Source organism: Mycteria americana, chromosome 5, assembly GCF_035582795.1.
Source record: "Mycteria americana isolate JAX WOST 10 ecotype Jacksonville Zoo and Gardens chromosome 5, USCA_MyAme_1.0, whole genome shotgun sequence".
In the NCBI taxonomy this organism is placed as follows: Eukaryota; Metazoa; Chordata; class Aves; order Ciconiiformes; family Ciconiidae; genus Mycteria; species Mycteria americana.
In genome coordinates, this window is record NC_134369.1 from 44,210,847 (window position 1) to 44,232,013 (window position 21,167).

The following is a 21,167-nucleotide window of genomic DNA, read 5'->3' on the forward strand; positions in this document are numbered from 1 at the left end:
GACTAAATATCCCATCTGAGATAACGGCTTTCATTCCATCATCCCATTTGGACTGTGAAGCTTGAGCTGTGAATTCTCTGAGGTTTTTTACGTTGTTAGTTAGTCTTTAATGAATCAAAATCTCAAAATTAATCCTAAACACTAACTGTTTGTCTAAAACCATTTTGCCCCACAAGTGCTCCCTTTTGCTGGGGGAAAGAAGCGGACACAGAAGAGCTAGCCACCAGGGATGGTTAGATCTGGCATGCTGCAGGGTTCTACATAAAGTATCTGCACGCAGTTCTAATTCAGCAGTGGCAATGTGCTTCTGAACTAAGATTGGGGTGTGGGGTGGAGGTTACTGTAGGAACAGGAAGAACCCTGAGTTCAGCAGAGATCAGATACAGCAATACACTGAATCCTTTGGTGGAGGAGAGAATAGCCTAGTGGCTATTTTCAGGCTACTAATTAATATTTTGCTTCCTTCCTAGATCTATTTTATATACTGTCCCCTTATTTCTGGTATACCAAGATGATTACCCTGCAGACAGCATAGCCATGTGGTAGAGGCACGTTAAAACAGGCTAGCTTTAGATACCTACAGTGCAGAGACCTTGTCTGAGCTTCTTTTATAGTAGTTGGGGGGGAAAAAAGCACTTTTGGGATGCAATTAATCTGCCCTGTTTTAGGCATCTGGCTACAGAGAAGATGTACTGTACCTCAGAATGCTTGCTTCTAAATGACTAGCTCAGGCGTCAAGTTCTCCATTAGCTCAGATGAATCCCACTCAAGGAATCATCAGGGACTTGAAGATGTTGAGGCAACTGCAATCCCAATTCAGAAAGATTTACTGCTAATATCTGTGAGGTTCTCCCACACTAACTACAGGCTTATTTCTTTTCCAGAAAAGTTGAGCCTGAATTTCTTTCTCAGCCCTCCTGAATGTGCAGTAGCGTGCTTATTTGAACCAGTGCCTTCTTGATAACTGGAGCTGGTGAGAAGGAGGCAATGGGGCTCTTGTCCCTGTCTTTCTTACTGTACTGGGATGCTCTGCATTTAATTCTAGTGTCATGAGTAGGCTTATAAGTCTGACCTAAGCTGACTAACACAGAAGACACCCTGGCTTACAGAGAAAGCTGTCCCAAACTGGCCATTACAAAGTAAAACTTGCAATTTCATAGTGACAAACGGCTTACAGTTCCTTTCACTTTTCACATCAATGACATCTGCAGACTTTGGGCTATATTTCCCCTCTCAGTCATGGCCTCTTATAGAGTCAGATGTGTAGAAGCAAAAATAGCTGACTTGGCTTCTTTTGAGAGAACGTTCCCAGTTCCATCACTTATTATTGTCATTATCATTGAAGGTATAATTGATTTTCTTCTTTTGACCCACCCAAATGACTCCTTGAAAATGTGACGGCTTATCGTCCTGCTGTTGCCTTGAAGATCTATTTGCTGCAAAACCAGAATCTTTCTCTTCTGTTACTATCAACCTGGAAAAGGAAAAGGAAAATGAGAAGAAAGCGAAAGATGACAAAAGAAAGAGAAAGAAGTATTTCCCCTAAAAATAAGCCAAGATTGACTTGCACTAATTTACAGTGAGGGTTGGTACTTTGGTTGGCCTCTAAGCTTTATTTCCTTTGTTAGTGATAACATATAGAAAAACAAGTACAGTGTGGACTGGAAATATAAGAGAGTTAACAAAAATTCACTGTACTGTCTCCATTAATGTCCACTTTGTACTACTGCATGTGATTATACGATTTATTTGATTGTCTATAACTGCCCCTTTGGAGCCATAGCATTGCATTTTCAGGTGCAAATCTCTCCGATATTAGTGGATTATTGATTGAATAGTGTTCTCTGGAGCCATTAAATCCTACTAATGAGGTTTTTCTTTAATTGGTGGATCATTGACCTAGTAGACCGTTGCCTAATTTTGGTTTCAGTACTGGACAGGTTTCCCAAGTTTCATCTTTGCATGTAAGTTAATAGATCATAGTCCCAGTAGGGAATAGTATTATAGACTGTATTAGTACCTTTACTCACACTAAAAATAATTTCATACTGCCAGGAAACCCAGTGATTTTAGTAGAATTATTTGCAGGGTAAAGTCTAATTCAGTATGAGTAAGAATATGAGTCTAAAAAGAACAGGCCTTCAGTATACATTCTGAAGTGTTATTGCAATCCTTATCAGGTATATTATGTATCACAAGTATGAGATGTCAGTCAGGAATGGGATTTGCAGACTGGCAACATATTACTACCGACAGCAGAGTGGCTTAGATTATGCTCGCTGCATAAAGTCAATGGAAAAAAAAAAGATGTATGTGGATTCCTGTCCTTTGCAGGATGATTCCCTTACTGGTCTGTTAGGAAAGTGCTGCATTTCCTCACCTCAGAATAAAACTGAAAGCCTGGCCTCTAATCTGATGGATTTTCTGTGCATTTCGCCAACGGCTGATGATGCAATGTCATTTGCAGAGCACCACCTTTCCCTTTATCACAGTGACACTTATTTTCATGTTTTGGGCACAATAAGAGGAACCTCATTATGTTCTCTAGTCTAAGCTTTAGTGAAGAAAAGGAAGCCTGTTTCGTCCCCTCTTTGCTTTCATCCTAACTAGTCCTCTTACCCCAACCCTGTTGTCCAGGCAATGGAAGAATGGCAGTCGAAGGTGCAATAATATGAGTAACACTGAGCCTCTAAGACCATCCACAAACAGTCACCTCATCCAGACATTTGGCTTTTGACAACCCTTAGCTTTTTGACTGCCGTTCACAGTTCATCTTGACCACATCACTTGTTTCTGTCCTCACCTCTAATTCTAGCCTTCTCATAGCCCTGGGGCTAAACTGTGCATGTCAAAGTCATGTCTGCCTAACTTGTACAAGAGGCAAGTTAATGTTAATTTAAAATTTAACATATTTATGCAAACACTTGCCTAAAACTTATTTATACAAGTAAGATACTGAGGTAGGCTAGCCTACTTCAGATATGAGTGAACCTACCTCATCGTAGTGCTGCCTGGCTCTGGTTGATTCTGCTGCAAGTAACTTCTCTTCTTGGGGACTTTTAGTTTTGTCTTGAGCTAAAACAAAAAAAATGTGTGTCTGCGTGTATGTTTATGATTAAGATATGGCAAAAGAATGAAAATAATGTTTTTATGTTTTAATGATATACCCATTCTGAGGATGCGTTGCTTTTTTGAAATAAGATGAGGAGCACCATTTCTAGAAAAGCCTGCTTGATGTCCTTGTGCATATACAGATACACATGAAAGCACCATAATATATTTTCCTCTGTTTACCCCGGAGCAGCTCAAGCTGTACATTTTTGAATCCAGGCTAAATTTGCTTCACTGACACAAGAAAAAAGCCAAAGGAAATCTTTTTTTTCCTTACTCATTAGATGTGTTTATTTTCCCTTTCCTATCACCCTGCCTGTCCTGAAGTCTCCAAAAGATTAGTCTAATTTATTTTATGTTTGCTGCTTTCCCATAAAAAGGTAATACCAAGGCACTGCAGGATGTTTTTTTCCTGTAATTCAGAATAGGGTAAATTCTCACTACATTTTGGAATACACCAGGCCGATTGCACAGGGACAGCAAAAATACATGTCAACCATGTGTGGGGGAACTAGATTAAGAAGGGGAGTAAGTACAATATTAACATCTGAACCTCAGCCTGAAGGTTACACGTATTGATGTACATCCACGCAAGGCAGTTTTTCCTTTAAAGCCTCTTATACAGCTCTGAAGCAGGATATAAAGTTTTAACAGTTTTAACTGTTCGTTAAAGGTGGCTGAAATTCTCATACCTAACAGTTTTTAGGCAGTTGAAGGGGGTTTGTTGGCATCTAATGTGTGATGTGTGTTGAGAAACATCTTGATTTCTTTTAAGCTGTAATTCTAAGTGAATTCCAACAACTGGAAGTAAAGTTGAGCCTAACTTATGCCTCACTTGATTTTGTAAAGTTCCCACCTGTACCTTAAGTCATTTAATCTCTTGAATTTCCACACACATTCATTTGAAAGTCTGCCCAGTGTGGTGATCTAGCAAAAATTTTAAGTTTGTAATGTCCGCTACAGGCAAATGAATTTTTGGGTAGTGTGGTTCAGGATTCATTCCAAAAGCAAAACATAGCACTGATATTTATCCTACCTGTCTGATGCTTTCCCTACTTTTATTTTAGCATTTTGGGGGGGCAAAAAAGAAACCCTAGCAAACTGTGCCACTTCTTTCAATATTCCTCTGTTGAATCTGTTTCTCTGGAAAGAGAACTTCTCAAATTGAGTGAAAAGAGGGCACGAACTGAAGGCATTTATAAACACAAACAGTGCCAGACTAGAAAAATGGATCCTCCTGCCATCACATCTGGCTTCTCTGTCTGAATGACTTGGCTTATCCCCTGGAACCAGGTTAACCCCAACTTTGCAGTGTGTAGTAAAGAGCTCTAAAACATTTCAGTGTGAAAATGAATCTAATGGATCCCGTGTATGAAACACAAGAAAAATAAGGCTTGGAAAAGCTACGTTGTATTTCAGTAGGGAAGATGCATTTACATCCAACATTGTTTTTCTTTTATTTTTAAAAGTTACCTTCCTGTAATTGCACACTAGTTTAGAGCTAAGATAGGAGCATCTTAACAATAATGGGCACTTTTTTAACAGATTATTGCCAAAAGTGCATTCTTTATTCCAGGGAGACACTGTAATAGATACCAGCGCTTTAGTAATGATACAAGCAATCTGTAAGCTATTATAGTTTCTTTTATAGTAACTTAATCTTCATATTGTTTTATATGTCTGGAATTTTAATAGTGTTTTTAATTTATGAAGAGAAGTATATTACATATTACTAGTTACATGGGAATATGAGCTAAATATCAGACCATTGAACTATATTCTTACAAACAAATATTTTGAAGTACTTAAACGAGCATAAGGAATAGAACAAAGAAATTAAAGAATGTCGTACAGATATAATAGCAGCTTTTATGGAATGAGCCCAGAAGCATCTATTCTGGATTGTTACTGTTTTTAATGCATATGTTGTACTTCTAGAGAAAAATAGGAAAGAACAGAGGTACTTTTAAAATGCTATTTAAAAATAAATATTTTATTTAAAATAAATATATTTACCTAATTAATAAATTTATTTGCATTATTGATTGCAAATAAACACAAATTCCCATGTAATTTTTTAATGCTAATGAAATGAATGAATTAATATAAGCACTTGATTATATGTAGAATATAAGTGCCTATGTAGATTCTTGAAGCCAGTGCAAAAATGAAGTAGTTTTTCCTATTAGTTCATTGCCATTTTTAATACGTATAGCAACAGACACCGTTCACAAGGAATATAGTGAACTGTGCTCAGACTTGTAAGAGAGATATTGTAACACTTTGCTAAGCAGTGAGTTATGGAAAGATATGATCAGTGTAGCGATTTAGTGGTTGTAATGCTATTAAAAGTAGGGCTTTTAAATGAAGAGAACCAGTTTGCTGTTTTGAAAGAAGTCATATTCTACTTTAAACTGTCATTCTGTATTTCTGACTTGCAATTAGATGATATTTCTAAAATGTCAGTCCCAGATTCTGTTGTGACCGTCATTGTAATAAAATGTGACAGCAAAGATATTATATCAATACTTTTTCCATAATTAGCATTAAAGATCTCTCAAGGGTTAAGTACAAAGGTTTTCCACTGAATGGTCTGCAAGCCTTGTGCCTTTAAAATCTTTTAATATAGCCAAGACTGGTGACAACCAGGAGACAAATCTATGAACAAACCCGTTTGGAGAGAATAGTTTTGTGGTGTGTGATGTATGTTACGTAAATGAGCTTATTAGGACTCTCATCTATTTTATTATTGGTGCCCAATTTAATAGAGGCATTTAAAAAACAATATTTCTGCCTGACTCCTTGAAATGAAGAAGATACATTGATATAATTGAGAGCAAATGATTGCATGTTGTGCCATTTAATCATGTCATTTTTCAATTGCTGTTTTTTGCACTTCACTGCATACTTATAGAATATTTAGCTTCAGTATAGATTAAGTCCCACAGTATGCAACTGAGTAGAGTTCCCATATTAGGTGACATTTTCTTTTAACCTTGAAATCAACAAAAGCACACAGGTTTGGCAGTATTTTTCTAAAAGATGACAAGTCATCATTCACTTCCTATCTTTGTCATTTAGCTTTTTTATTTTGAGGAATTACTTTCTTACTAATATTTTTTTAGGAATTATTGGCTTTCTTTTTCATTCAGAAACAGACATTCTTATTGTCGACATGTATCCAGTAAAGATGGAATTTGCTATACAGGGATGCATCACCCCAGACAAGAGAAGTTCCAACTGGCATTGCCATTTCACAGAAAACACTGAAAACTAAATTTTACCCAGCATTCGCAACCATATTATTTCCTGTTTTCCCTTTACTGGTGTATTAGTGATGTTAGCCATGAGTCTTAAAGTTTTAGATTAGCACTTTTGAAAACTGAAGTGCTGCACTACCCAAAAATCAGATGTAAAAAGGCAATTTACGTTTTTTTTAAGAGTTGCAGTTTGGGTGTTGTAGTCAGAAGGGTAGCTTCCATTCTCAGATTTTGCTGTAATTTCTACATATGGCTGTTGTACTAAATAACAACAGTTCCACCTTCCATTTTGTCTTCCATCAGGCAGCAACTGATGCAATGGAAGGGTATCATTGTGCCTGGAAAGCTGCCTGGCGGAAAAGGAACTGGGAGTGTTGGTCAATAGTTGGCTGAATATGAGCCAGCAGTGTGCCCAGGTGGCCAAGACGGCCAATAGCATCCTGGCTTGTATCAGAAATAGTGTGGCCAGCAGGACTAGGGAAGTGATCGTGCCCCTGTACTCGGCACTGGTGAGGCCGCACCTCGAATACTGTGTTCAGTTTTGGGCCCCTCACTACAAGAGGGACATTGAGGTGCTGGAGCGTGTCCAGAGAAGGGCAACGAAGCTGGTGAAGGGTCTGGAGCAGAAGTCTTATGGGGAGCAGCTGAGGGAACTGGGTTGTTTAGCCTCAGAGGCTAAAAAAGAGGCTGAGGGGAGACCTTATTGCTCTCTACAACTACCTGAAAGGAGGTTGTAGAGAGGTGGGGGTCGGTCTCTTCTCCCAAGTAACAAGCAACAGGACAAGAGGAAACAGCCTCAAGTTGTGCCAGGGGAGGTTTAGACTGGATATTAGGAAAAATTTCTTCACCAAAAGGGTTGTCAAGCATTGGAGCAGGCTGCCCAGGGAAGTGGTTGAGTCACTGTCCCTGGAGGTATTTAAAAGATGTGTGGATGTGGTGTTTAGGGTGTCACAGTTTAAAGGTGGACTTGGCAGTGTTACGTTAATGGTTGGACTTGATGATCTTAAAGGTCTTTTCCAACCTAAACAATTCTATGATTCTATGATTCCCTCCCTCACATACCCACATCCTGTAACAAGGAGAAAGAGTAAGCCTTTAACAGACCAGGGTTAGACAGAAACTTCCTCTTGGATCTGGTCATTCCAGATTTCTCTGCAGTCAAGCTTCTTTTGTTTTCCTAAAAACACCCAGTATTGCCCATACACAGACACACAACATCAGCCTAGAAATAGCATTTGTCTCAGTATAGCTTGGCATTTCTTCTGAACCTGAAAGCACAAAGAAAATCCATCTGTGTAAGTTACCATTTGTCATCTTCTAACTATTTTCAAAGCTCTGGGCACCTCTACATGGACCTTTATTATTCCTAATTGTAGAGTGAAAGCAAGAAAGATGGAAATGATTGAAAGAACTTCAGATGACATAAAAATGAATTCCCCAAACAATACATAATAAATGATGCTACAAAAATCATATCCCAACATTTTACGTAGTGATTATATGTGGATTATGTGGATTTAAGTGAACTAAACGAATCTTAAACTGACTTCTAAACTATTTTTAAGTACAAGTCATCCCACTGAATTCTCTGAGTACCTTAGTACTTGCAAACGGTTAATATTAAACACCTGCTCAAGAACCTTGATGTAACGGTGCTTCAGTGGCCAACTCACCTACTGTGTTGTGTGAGAAAGCTGACTTCCCATCCATGTCCGTCAGTCATGCAGGGCAGGCTGTACGGCACAGCTCAGGTGCTGATACACTGCAGGAAGGCTGAGGGATGGAGGGGGATTGAGGCTTGAGGGGCTCTAATATTCCTCAACTTCCCACCTTTCTATCCCTCCCACACTCTCTGGCACTGCCTAAAGCTGCACACCTGTTTCTGGTCATATGCCATTCACTTAGGAGTCAGGCAGCTATGCAGAGCACCTTCTGTTCAGATCATGGCTACTTCCATCCCCATAGATAGTGCCATTAGCCCATGGCTTGCAAAGAGTGTTTGATGTCATTTGACTCAGCAGGGGCTTTTCCAGATGATTTAAGGCATGGTATTAACAAGCTGTGAAAGTAGTTTCAGCTAGCCCTTTTTAGCTATGCGGGTGATAACTTCAAAGCACTGAAAACAGGACTAGGCAGAGGGAAGAAAAATCTTCCAAGATTCTAACAGCACAGACAGGAATTCTCAGTATGGGAAAATACGACTCATAATAACATTATAATGAATAACACCTCAATGTTATCAGGGTATCTGTTGCAAAGCAAAGGACTCAGACACAAAGTCAAGTTCATACACAGCAGCTGCCATTGCTGCGTATACTCTTAGCCTGCAGCAAAAAGTCAAATACATTAATTTAAGTCTTGCTGCAAATGATTTAAGTGAATGTGTTTCTCCCACATTTGCAAAGGTTTGGATTGTATTTACAGTTATCGCAGCTCAATGGACACACGATAGTGTGAGGAACCACAACTGAGAGTGTCTCATCTCTTAATCTATACTTCAGCAAATCTTCTGCACACACAGGAGACTAAGCAAGCCTAAGTGATGCTCCTCCGTCTACTCTTAGATCATTACTTAATTTTCTGAACCATCAGTAGCTTACTGTAGCAGCTGTAGACCATCAAGCCCAAGCCTCGGTAGAGATACTCATCATCTTTCTTTTCCTTTTTTTTATTAATCATGAATTATAGCTGTTAATTCACCATGTAGAATGTACCTTGCAAATAATTAAAGCAGCCATGGTCCTGGAAGGATACTTTGCACGTACAATTGCCCTATTGGTGGGTTTTTATAGAAGCATGCCATTTTAACAATAGCAGAACGTGGATGGATATACAATGCTGTGAGATGTCATGTCATAGGATGCAGGCAATTATTGTGTCCCTTTAGGACACTGTATACCAAATCCTAGTACTGCTTAGATTCATTATTGCTAGTGCTATTATATAGGGTTTAAAGATGTCTTTACATGATTAAGTTCTCCGGCTTTTAAAGTATTGTTACTATAGCCAACTCTTTCAACATGCTGTAAGATACAAGCACTTCATTCTTCTCCTGTTTAATATTAACCATAATATCATGTAATAAAATTGAAACAAAAGTGCCATAGGCCTAATTGTACTGTCACAGCCATGTAAATCAGAAATAGCTTCAGTAAAGCTACTGTTATTATGCTGGTGTAAAATTGATGTAAATTAGAAATGACGGATGCTGTAGCTCTGCTTGCAGATAACACAATGTAAAGGCCTCACTTAAACTCCCACATAATGGCTTATGAATGAAATACTCCTTGCCTCATCATATTATATGGTATTGTATCAAAAACGAACAATATTTATAAGGGATGACATAATCAGGTAGATCAAGGTAAGTTAATGTTATGGGGCCAGCTTCTGAGCTGTATTGACTTCCGTGAAGTTAACGCAGATCTACATAGATTTGACTGCCATCAGTATATAACTTACCATCACTTCTGTAAAACTGAATTGCTTACCTGTTTTACAACGTAAAATAAGAACCCTGACTTTATCTTTAGGTAGATGGTTTGGTTTGGTTTGGTTTGGTTTGGTTTTTTTCTGATGTGACGTTAGGCTAATGAACAGCATCAGCAAGGAAATGTGCCAGACATGGTGGTTACATCAAGAACTATGTAGAAAACTAGTAATGAACTCTAGGAAAATAAATAAGGGCAAGTTCAGGAAATGTAAGTGAAAATGCAGCTCTGGTATAAATTGAATAATAAAATTCCTGGTCATATTTTGCCATAAATAGTGGTTTGGGAATTTGTCATTCACCTTATTTAAAATTCAGAAATATTAAAGGTACAGGGTTCTCTCATTATAGAAGTAATAGAATTCTAGCTATTACAGAGTTAGGGTAATTTAAATAGCTATAGAGTGCATTATATCAATAAGTGGAACATCTGTATGAAATGTCCACCTGCTGATATACTACTCAGTGTACTTTACAATGAAATGTACTTAATCATTTTAAGATGTCTTCTAATGAAGCCTTATCGGGATTAACATTTTGAACACAAATACTTTTAGGCATTAAAACTTCCGCTTTAAATGAGATTGCATTGTCTTGTTTACCCTTGTTGATTAATAAGCAATCTGTTAACTGTTAGAACAGCCCAATTGTGCCAGTGAAAGTAGATTAGTAATTCAGCTACGTTTGTGGGTTTAATCATAATTTCTCTTGAAGGCTTTGAATAAAAAAATTGCTTGCACACTATCCATAGGCAAAGAAAAGATATATATTTTTAGATGTGTATACCAATGTTTTCCTTCAGACTTTTAGCTTAGTATTATTGATCAAGCACATACTTCCAGCAGCAAAATACTCCTTTGAGGTACAACACTTCTAAGTTTAAATTCCAATTTTTAAAGAAAAAGTTATATGAAAATCTGGACCTTGAATTCACTTTCTATATAATGTTATTGTTCTGCTAATAAAATTCAGGAGGGCAGGTCCTGATTTTTTTATCAGTTAACGCTTGTGAACAGCTTTGAGAGATGCGGTGGCTTTTTTTGTTTGCTTATTATGATTAACTGGAAGCTTAAAGGCAAATACCCTGTCTTCAAAAAAGATGATAGTTCAGATTTTCTCATGGGGTCATGCACTTTCATCTGTGGCATCCCACAGAGGGAAACAGATGTTGGCAAGTTACAATTTAAATTATCTGGAAAGCTCCCACGTGTGGAGCACAGTCCTGTTAAATTCAGGAGTAGCACAGACCTATAATAATAGTTGAATACTTGAACCATGCAAAGCTATAAAAGTGTAGGGTCTCAGAAGCTGGGCTGAAGCAGTCGTCCTCAGATGCATTCTTCCTTGTGTACCCCAGCTTCATAGATATTATTCTTAAAACACATTATGAGTTAATAAAATTCTTATTTGATGTTGAATGACGGTAGAGTGTGATTGTGGATAAAGCCATGCTCGAGAGCATGCCATGCCATTAAGTCCTTCTGGGTGGTAGATCTCTCTCTAGTTTTGGCATGTAGGATGCATTATTTACACTGCTGTTCAATGACATTCTCAGTGTAGTTACTTAGGTTTCTGGCGTAGAACCAACTTATCCTGGCTCCCATCAATATTCAGCAATATTAGGGCTTAGCGATTGTCTCCCATCAGGCAGTTCATGTCAGACTGCATTCTTGGTAGCACCGGAATCGGTATGATGAAATAAATGCAGTGAATCACTCACCTTTAAGAAGGATACTGTTATCATAGTATTCCTACATTTACTTGAATATGGAACTACCCTGGTAGATATTATAACAAAAAAACATCTGTAAAGAATTTTATACTGAATTTTCTCCTTCCTTAAGGTTTCTCCTCTGACAGGGTACATATGACCCATAATTTCTATTGTTTTTTCTAAAAATATATATATTCTCATTGCATTAATACAATTTTTTTTTCCTCTATTTTTTCCTGAAGAATTTCTGAAGCTGATTACTGTCAGGGTAACTCATTTCAGATGTGTCCCAGTTGAATGCAAAAAAGGGAAGAACAAACCAGTCTGCCCCATAAAACTTTCAACATTATTGAGACAGTTAGCTATGCATGGCATTTGTTTGAAGGAGACTGAAAGTAGCGTTACTCCTTCTGTGCTATTAAGATTAAGACTGTGTTTATTTGAAAATAAAACATTAAGCTTTGAGACTAAGTATGGGAATTTATGGAAGAGCTGAAAAAACTATTGTAAGGCAGAAATTGGGCACCATTAGATATCAGATAATAGTTAAAGTTTTAATTTGCAAAATATTCCACACTGACATCTGTTGTTTGTCTGTCCTGCAGTCTCTATGCTGTGAGATCAAACAGAGACGTCGTGGGGTAGCCTCTGTGCTGCGATTATGCCAGCACCTCCTGGATGACCAGGAGACCTGCAACCTAAATGCAGATCACCAGTCCATGCAGTTGATAATCGTAAACCTTGAGAGGAGGTGGGAAGCCATTGTCATGCAAGCTGTCCAGTGGCAAACAAGGCTACAGAAGAGATTGGAAAAAGACTCGGTGAGTGATGCGTGCTTTAAAAAGATCTCATGGGGTTTCATTCTTCACGAGAGACACATTTTCAGTGCAAGACAAACACATTCATCTCAGAATGTTTTCTTCTGACTGAAGATGCCATTCCTAGTATTTACTGCCAACAAGTGAAGCTGTAGTTTTTCACAAAGCATTGTATTCTATGGACAAAACTGATTACTAAGATAAACTCACAATATACATGTTCTGTTTGCTGGATATTTAATCTCATCACATCTGATCCTGTCAAGTAATGAAAACCATCTTCTCCTGTTGCCAAGTTGCTCAGTACCTAACAGAACTGGGCCCAAAGACTGGGCCCAAAGAAATATATTTACAATATATTTATGATTGTAAATATATTTCAGGAAAAGTATTTTCTGTGTAAGTAAGACTGGTTTTAATTAGCATCCCAGCAGTAGATGTGTATTTCACATAGAATGCCATGGGTATGTGATTAATATACAATTCTGTGTTATTTGAATATAAGTAAAATGCATTAATTTTCTTTTATCTCAGGGAAATGATTCCTAAGAGGCAAAATAGCATTCTGCTTAAACCATCCATTAAGTGGCATAAATTAGACAGGTTTTCTACAGCATAAAACTATATTACAAAGCAGTATCTACATTTAAACAATAAACCATAGGGGGAACAAAATAATCCCTACTGTAACACTATTGACTGTAATGGATGAATTGGCTCAGCGTGTTTTGTGCTACTATCATAATGCTGAAGTCTGAATACTGCAGCTACATTGACAGCAATGATAACCCTATGTAGTGCATACACTGAAGAGCCTTGATGAGATTTGAGAACAAGTGACATATATTTAGCTTACATAATTTTTTAGGTTTATATCATGCAAATAAAAGGAAAAAATGCTTGACACTTACATGCTTCCTAACAATTATCTGACTAACAGTGAAATACTACTTTTGACTTCTTTTTGTTAAAGTTCCTTTACAAAAATAACAGAAGCTGTAATTCTCTTGATCAGTTATGGTAGTGTAGCATGAAGATATACAAGACATTGTTCAGAAACACTAGCAGTTCCTGAGTGAAAATACTATTAGTCTAAACAGGCCAAGAAACAGTGAGTTAGTGAGGAGCACGCTGTGGAGAAGTGCACCGTTGAAGGTAACAATAATCTGTTGCCTGCCTACCTTTATCAAATGTTATAAAGTAGGAGCGCTCCTCTGCCTGTTTGGTTTATTGGTTGCTTTGCTTTAGGAATTGAGATAGAAATGGGACTTGAGGAAGGAACAAGGTTTTAATAGACTTTCAGGCCAAGACAAAAGGAGCATGTCTCTGTATGAGGCAACATGGAAGGAAGACATCATTGAAAAGCAGATGGAGTGACAACGTTGCTGTTATAAGCATGGGAGTAGTCAACTGACAATGTAAGAAGTGCAGGTAATTGGGGAGAGTCAGTTATGCCCTCAAAAATTTGATCTGGTTGGAAGAAGTGTAAAAATTATGAAGCTACATGTGATTGTACAAGGGTATAGAGAAAAGAAAAGATTATTTTTCAGCCTTTCCTTGCTGATCTATGTGCAGAGAGGGAAGTATCAACTGAAGAGGAATGCTATTGGAAACAACCAAAGAGATCAACAAAGAGCTTTCACTGTATGACCAGCAGAAAAAAGTCAAATCTTAATGACGCTGAGATTCCTCTCATAGAGCTAGTGAGAGCTGTAGATGTCACAGCTGATGCAGATTACCAGAGGGAGAACAGTCATACTGACAGAGCATGAAGAAAAGAGGAGATTTGGGAAGGACAGAGCAAGAGTTCCATTTTGTCTGTGCTTAGTTTATGTTAATGGACACTAATAAGGAGATATTTCACAGACAGGTAGAAGAGCGGGGTTAGATGCAAAGGAGTTTACCTGAAGCCTCAGTCCAGAGATGGGAACTGCAGGTATCTGAATGTATATTATCATCTAAAAAGGAGAAAGGGAAGCAGGTAAGGAAAAAAGCTTGTTCGAATCCAGTGTAAAGCAGACGATGAAGGAAGTATGATTAGCAAAAAACCACAGAGAAGGCAGAAAAAGAATCTACAGAGCAGAAAAATCCAAGGCAGTAATTTGTTGAGAATCTGATCAAGTGGAATCAAAAGTCAAACAGAAGCTGGTAAAACAAAAGTCATGAGAAAATGTTACAGAAATTTCAGTGGAATTAAAGGAAGAAACAGAATTAGTGAGGATCCAGAATGAAGCTGAATAGAAACTGGAGGTAGAAGGTTTAAACAATACATTCACATTTAAATGAGAAGAAAGTCAAGAAATAAAAGACGACAAATGCCATCTCACCAGGGGCAGAGAGACAACATTCTTGAGTTTTGATGGTCATGAATCTGGGAGAGCAAGAAATGAGAACAGAAGAGAAGTCAGCAGTGAAATAAGCTGGGCAAGTGAATGGGTTAGAAGATGAATATGAGACTGAGGAATAGAAAAGGTTGTTAAACAAAGAAAGAAAATATAATAGGAAAGCTTTTTAATTCTCTTGAGAAATGCTGGTTATATTTTTGTGATAGTTCCATCTTCAGAATAATTTTAGTCATATTACTAATATATTATTACATCAATAGCTCTAGTAAACTGCTAGTCAGTGCTACACAAAATGTTTAATGAGCTGACCAGCAGTAGAAAAAACAGTTGAATTTTGGAGCTTCAAGAACAAATGTGTGCAGTATTAGGCAATAGTCAAACCAAAAAATAGTTCTCAGAATCCTGAATTTTGGTTGCTAGAGGCTGAGTATCTGTTAGGTCTATAATTGCCCAAGAGAGATTGGACTGGGTTTCTACTATATTTCTCTAAAAGGTGAAGTACTACAAAGATGATGAACTGCCTTTTTCATCTACAAAACTTGTCATTTTGTTGTAGTAAACATATATCTTCTATTGAACTTGGAACAGAAACAAGTTGTATTTGTGAGATAGCTTAGAGAGTGCTGAAAGAGGTCCAAGTTACTGTAGTGAAAGCATATTATCTCCTTTTGCATGTGGGCAGCTGCCGTGTGGAAGCAGTTTGCTGTTTGTAGCTGCAGTTCCTCTAAATAAACTGTTATGACCTAACGAGAGCGTGGTGCTGCTCTTGCAGCAGGAGCAAAGTAAGTCTTGTGTTTCTCTTTGGGATTGCAATCAATCAGGAGTTGAGGCATGGGGAGGGTATTAGTACTGCACCTTGCTTGAGATTGGGACGCTCGGAACTTCACAAGGTGCATGCTGCTTTGTTCCCACTTGGCCTGAGGTAGTCTGGAGTTATTTGCTGGGCTGAGTTGACTTTCACCGGGCGGGGGGGGGGCTACCATTCTTTCTGCTGAGAAATGGCAGCCATTTAGAGCTATCATGGTGATCATCTAATTTTCACTGTGGGCTGTTTTGTTTTGGAACCTCTCATCCTAGGCTTGTTTATAATAATATGATTCTTTGAAGTATGTCAGTGTCTACAAGTTTCTCACATTGCTAAAACTATCTGTATTCTCAACATTTAAAGATGCCCCAGCCACTGCAGGATTCAGGTTTCTTTGTCTTCCCTGGCCTGAGTTGGCATGTTCTAGCCTTCCTTTTCACTCAGTTCCTGTGTAGTCATTTCTTGGGTAGGTACCAGGACTGTTTCTTCTGCTTCCCTATCTCCCTGTATTTGATGGTGTGCCAGTCTTGGCACATAAACAGTATCCCTTGGTAACAAGTCTTTATTTGTGGTTGCCCACAAAATACTGTAATTTATGAAAACAAATGAGATGTTTTTATACCCTGATGGCATCTGACTCATTCATGGCATCTGACTTGCTGACAGTAAGTAAGATAGCCCAAATGATTATATTGCCTCGTATAAGTACAAGAGTCACTTGCATCTTCTCCTGTCTTCTTAATTTGAGTACTGGGATCTGCCTTTGTCCTGTTCCTGCCACTTGTTACATTCAGTCACTTATCTGGGCCACTTATAGCATTACAAAGGTATGCTGGAATTAACCACAAAAGGCTTTTAGGATTCTTTTGAATTGTTTGCCTTCATTGATGGTTTTCAGCAGCGTTTAATTTTGCTCAATTTTTGCGATAGCGGGCACCATAAGTTTACAAATAACAAGAAGATATTAACATGTACTACAAGCACCTCAAGTCTGGTAAAAGATGTCCTTCTCATAAACCAAAAGTTATGTCTAGAATGTGAAATTATCAATAAGAATCACTCCAGAAGGATGAAATGTAGTTAGATTCAGTAGGTTAATCTAGCTATGAAGAATGAAGTATTCATACAATGAAAAAAACAAAGATTACTTTTAAAAAACAGTAGGACACTTGTCTGTTACTGGAAGCAGTCCTAATCTGTTTTAGCAAAAGAGATTTTTATTTCCCCCATCTGTTTTTTTGTGGTAAATTCTTTTCCCCCAGATTTATCATTCCATAGTTTGCCAATATAATGTTATATGTCACCTAAATTTTAGCTTCATAATTACACAGATGCCTTATAGTTTGCCTAACAAGACCCTACTGGCAATCATCTTAAAAGAAAAAGGAGTCTGTCTGGCAATTGCAACAGCAATAGCAACAATCTTAAGTCAACTAAACCCAAAATTGCCATCTAAAATTCCTGCTCAACAGCTGGAGAAGCTTTAACTCACTATGCACTTTCCTTTAGAGGGTCTATTCTACTTGAAAGACGGAACAGTTAAAAAACGATTTGGGACAGACTCAGTCATGGTCATGCCCACAAGTTTACAACAGATAAGTCAAAGGAGGAATATGTAATTTATGCGATTATTTTTTTCTTTTGCTCAGCCAGTGGTATACCCAGTGTAAGTTATGCGTTTAGCCTCAGTGGATTATTCCAGCAGCTACAGATGTTCACAGTTCGGGGATGTCCTGTCCAGGTCAGATATGTCTCTGTATAGAAAGCTACAATGAGGTGATCATAGAAATTCACTTTTCTGGGACTGTTTTACCAATACTGGAGTATATAAAACTGTTGTACTGCTATGGCTGAGAGAGAGGCAAAACTGTGGTTTCTAATGGATTTTAATTCTTAAGTTGCAATTCAATATTCCTGCCTTTTTAGTGACTGGAGAAACTGCTTTTTCTCCAGACTGCTCATTCATTGAATGAGAAACATATCTGTTTTATGGAGCAGACAATCTCTTTTCTTATTCAACAGAGAGGGCTAATTATTGAAGGGACAGTATTAATCATGCTTTTAAAATGGAGATTTTGAGCTAAGGCAATTTGGGTTAAGGTGCTGTAATTCTCACATTGTCCTGAAAATGTATGAAATATTCATTTGTCTGATCACTAAGTTCACTACTATGCTTCAAGAAAAAAAATTATTTTTATTTCTCTTGTTCTCCTGAGTCATCCCATGTGTACACTACACTGTATGTCCAGCAAAACCCCCATCTGTATTGGCTTGAAAGTATGCTGTACATCCAGCCACGTAATTGAAAATAATAAGGCCACAATAAATGGGATGGCCTTGGGGTATAACACCCAAGGGATTCAATTGGTGTCGCTTTGCATGAATGTCCATGCATCATGGTAATTGAGGTAACATAACCAATTACCACATTTTAATTAGAGTTGTAAGGACTTGGGAAAATCTGCAATGGTGAGACAGCTCACTTTAAAAAAAAAAAAAAAAAAGGCACCTCTCTCTTTTCCACAAGCTTGTTTCTTAGGAGGTAAAGAGCCTGCTTAAAGCTCTGTTTAGGAATTTTTCCAACTTCCTCTTGGTTTCATTCTTTATAATGCACTTTGAAAAACAAGTTATTTAAAAATACTGTATTGTTCTTGATCTGGTATCTTTATCCCTTTTCTCTCTTTATCTGTTTCTGTGATGCTTTCTGGAAAAGAAAACAGTTTTTAATAATGCTAGGCATGGTGTCTCACCTTCACTTTTCTACATTTAATTCACTGGTGCAATATTTTTTCAAGCCATGGACTGACACTTGTTCTAAGCGTAAAAAAAAAAAAAAAAGACAAAAAACCTGCCTTCAGAGGTAAAAAATGAATTTATCGTTGTTCAGTTATTTGTTAGATAGCTTCACTAAACAAAACCTCGGTTTCTAAAAGATTCTTCCTTTATCACAGGCCATTATTTTGTAAGGTGGGATCTAGCTAAAAATCTTGCATAAAATTTAGACATTAATCAGAAGTGCCTAATGCAGCAAAGTACTGAGTGATGATTAACTTAATTGGCTGAGGAGGGCATACTACATGTTGTAAAGTGCTGAACACCTATTACATGATCTATCCCTCACAAAGTAATTATTTAATGACTTATGTTTGAACCTTTACAAATTGTTTTTTTCATTATCTATCACAAGTCATTTTTGTTTTGATATTGGACCTCTTCATAGTGTAGTGTATGACAGTTCAATCTTGATTGCTTGTATTTGTTTCTGTCAGTCACCTTGTTTTACTCATATTTCAACACTGAAGACTGCTCACTTTGGCACTTCCTTAAAATATGTATTTTTAAAGTGAATGGATGTTTGATTGTAGAGTCTGTGATGTGATGCACCTTCCTTGTGCATCCAAGTGCAAACACTTGAGGTGCATGTGTTTTTGAGCTTCTGGTTTGCATTGCATGTCTGATTTGTGACATGGAATAATTATCTGTTGGATCTAAAAGAAAGTTACATAAATGGTGAACACAGGTCTAAATTTTTCTTGGACTTTAACTGAAGATAGGTGGTATGCCCCACATTCTTGCAAGAAATTCTGTATTTCTCATAATTTTCTTGAGGACCAGCCATAGTTATGATGGCAGCCATCATGGCAGTATGCAGAATCTGGATGATCTGGCAAAACTAAAACTGGTAAAATCCTTCTTATTGAGCAGATCTTGGTAAAAAATTGCAGACGCAGTGGAGTTTAGTCAAAATTAATTAAACATTCAGATAAATGCCATGTTATATTCCTGAGAATATCTCCTGAGTGGTCACCTGCAGTGGTATCTTTTTAGAGTGAACAGAAAGAAAAAAGAGTACATTCAAGTTTTTCCACAGAGGTCTCTTCACCATCCTCACAGACTGCAAAACTTTCTGTCACAACTAACTAACAGTTTAGGGCAACAATCCAGAGGTGAAACACTCCGTGCGACATTATGAATCTGCTAAATTATTCAGCTGTTTCCCTCACCTCTGGCAGATGTTGTCGTGCTTTCCAATGGCCTTTGTAAAATGATAGGAAGCCCAAAGGGTATATTCAAACTCATAACCCCAGCCAAACCAGAACAAATTCCAGTCCTCTGGGAGAGCAAACCTTCAGAGGTGATCATCTGAGCTCACTGCCACCAAGTCATACTTTTAGCTGTTGCTCTAATTTTAATCACTTTATGGGACGCTTTAGTTGTCGGTTGGATTAGGCAAGGAGAGGCTAATGGTTAATCCAGAGTCCAGAGACTAAGGCAGCCCTATTTTACTATTTCACAATCTATGTTAAACCACAGTAAGCCTGAGCTCTCCCCCTGGACAGGATGGAAAGTAAAGGTACATACTCCTAACTTTCTCTAGAGTTCCAGAAGATGATTTGGGAGTAGGCTGAACAGTTAAGGTTGAGAGCAAATGGACTCACCAATTCTACCTTGTTGCTTGTGTGACCTTTGTGCTTTTCTGTTAACGAAAGGGAGCACTGCATAGAAAGTCTTCACGTGTAGCACAGTTTCAGTACGGACAACGCTAGGAATAAGCTTTCCTGTGGAGCCTCTTCCAGTGCTCCATAAGGTGAACCACCTGGAGCAGAAAGAGTAGTTCAGCATTCTTGCTCTTTCAGTCCTTTTCTCTGCACTGAAATTTCCAGGCATACAACATTTCCTGCTAATGTTGATGGTGTCGATTGTGTATGAATTTGTAGTTTCCAGTATAATGAAACCTCCAAGAACATTTCTTGTAGCTTGTTCAACCACAGTCCTACGGTAGCAGGTTTCATCACCATCCACCTCAACTGGAGTGAATATACTTCTTTGAGATGCATGTTTCTCTTCTGTGACTCCCTGCTAATTCTGCAGACACATTTAGTTTCTTTGCCCTCTCCAGGGTACCCAGCAAACTTTGTAACATGAGAGGTGAAAGTTACTTTTTTGTTGTTGGTGTGAGCACAGGAAGATAAATGAAATTACATTAAGAGTAAAGAGTTATTTTAATGAGAAAATCAATTGCTGCAATACTTAATTACCCCAAGCCCCCTTTGATTTTTTTTTCTTGACAAAGCACACAACATTTCTGTGCAGTGTTTGGAGTTTACTTTCTTTTTTAGAAGACAGGTTTCTGTATGAGACTGGGAATGCTTCATAATGGCTGATCATGAATTTTAAACAAAAAGGCTACAAAAGCAAAATAAATAAAGCATATATTTCCCAGCATTATTTTTAAACCAAACATGGTTGCTTGATCATGTATAACTACTGTCCACAGCTCATACTACAGTGAAAACCTGACTTCAGGTATTCAAGGCAGAAAATATCATGATCACAGTGTTACAGGGCTAGGTGCCTGGAGTTATAATTAGCTCAAAGCATAAAGTCTGAATTGGGTATAAAATACTGTGTCTGTACTTACGTTTTTTGGTAGTATCCTGTCAGCAGTCTGTTTCAGTGACTGACAAGTCTTCTCTTTAATTCACAGATACTTTGAAGTTTTTTCTCTGTTATGCTCTATTATATTAGGGGAAGAATTACATAAACTTGCTGGCTCAGTGCCACGAAGTTTTGCATCTACACCTACATCTATATATATTTATATTTAAAACGGATTACTCCTT

General features: G+C 37.8%; 1 protein-coding gene across 1 annotated transcript in view; it reads left to right on the forward strand.

Moving 5' to 3' along the window:
- AKAP6 (A-kinase anchoring protein 6) overlaps positions 1-21,167 on the forward strand; it is a 234,603-nt gene that overhangs the window by 191,400 nt on the left and 22,036 nt on the right. Inside the window, exon 11 of the mRNA XM_075503120.1 lies at positions 12,181-12,396. Within this exon, the coding sequence (XP_075359235.1) occupies positions 12,181-12,396 (216 nt within the window). The remainder of the gene's footprint in view (positions 1-12,180; positions 12,397-21,167) is intronic.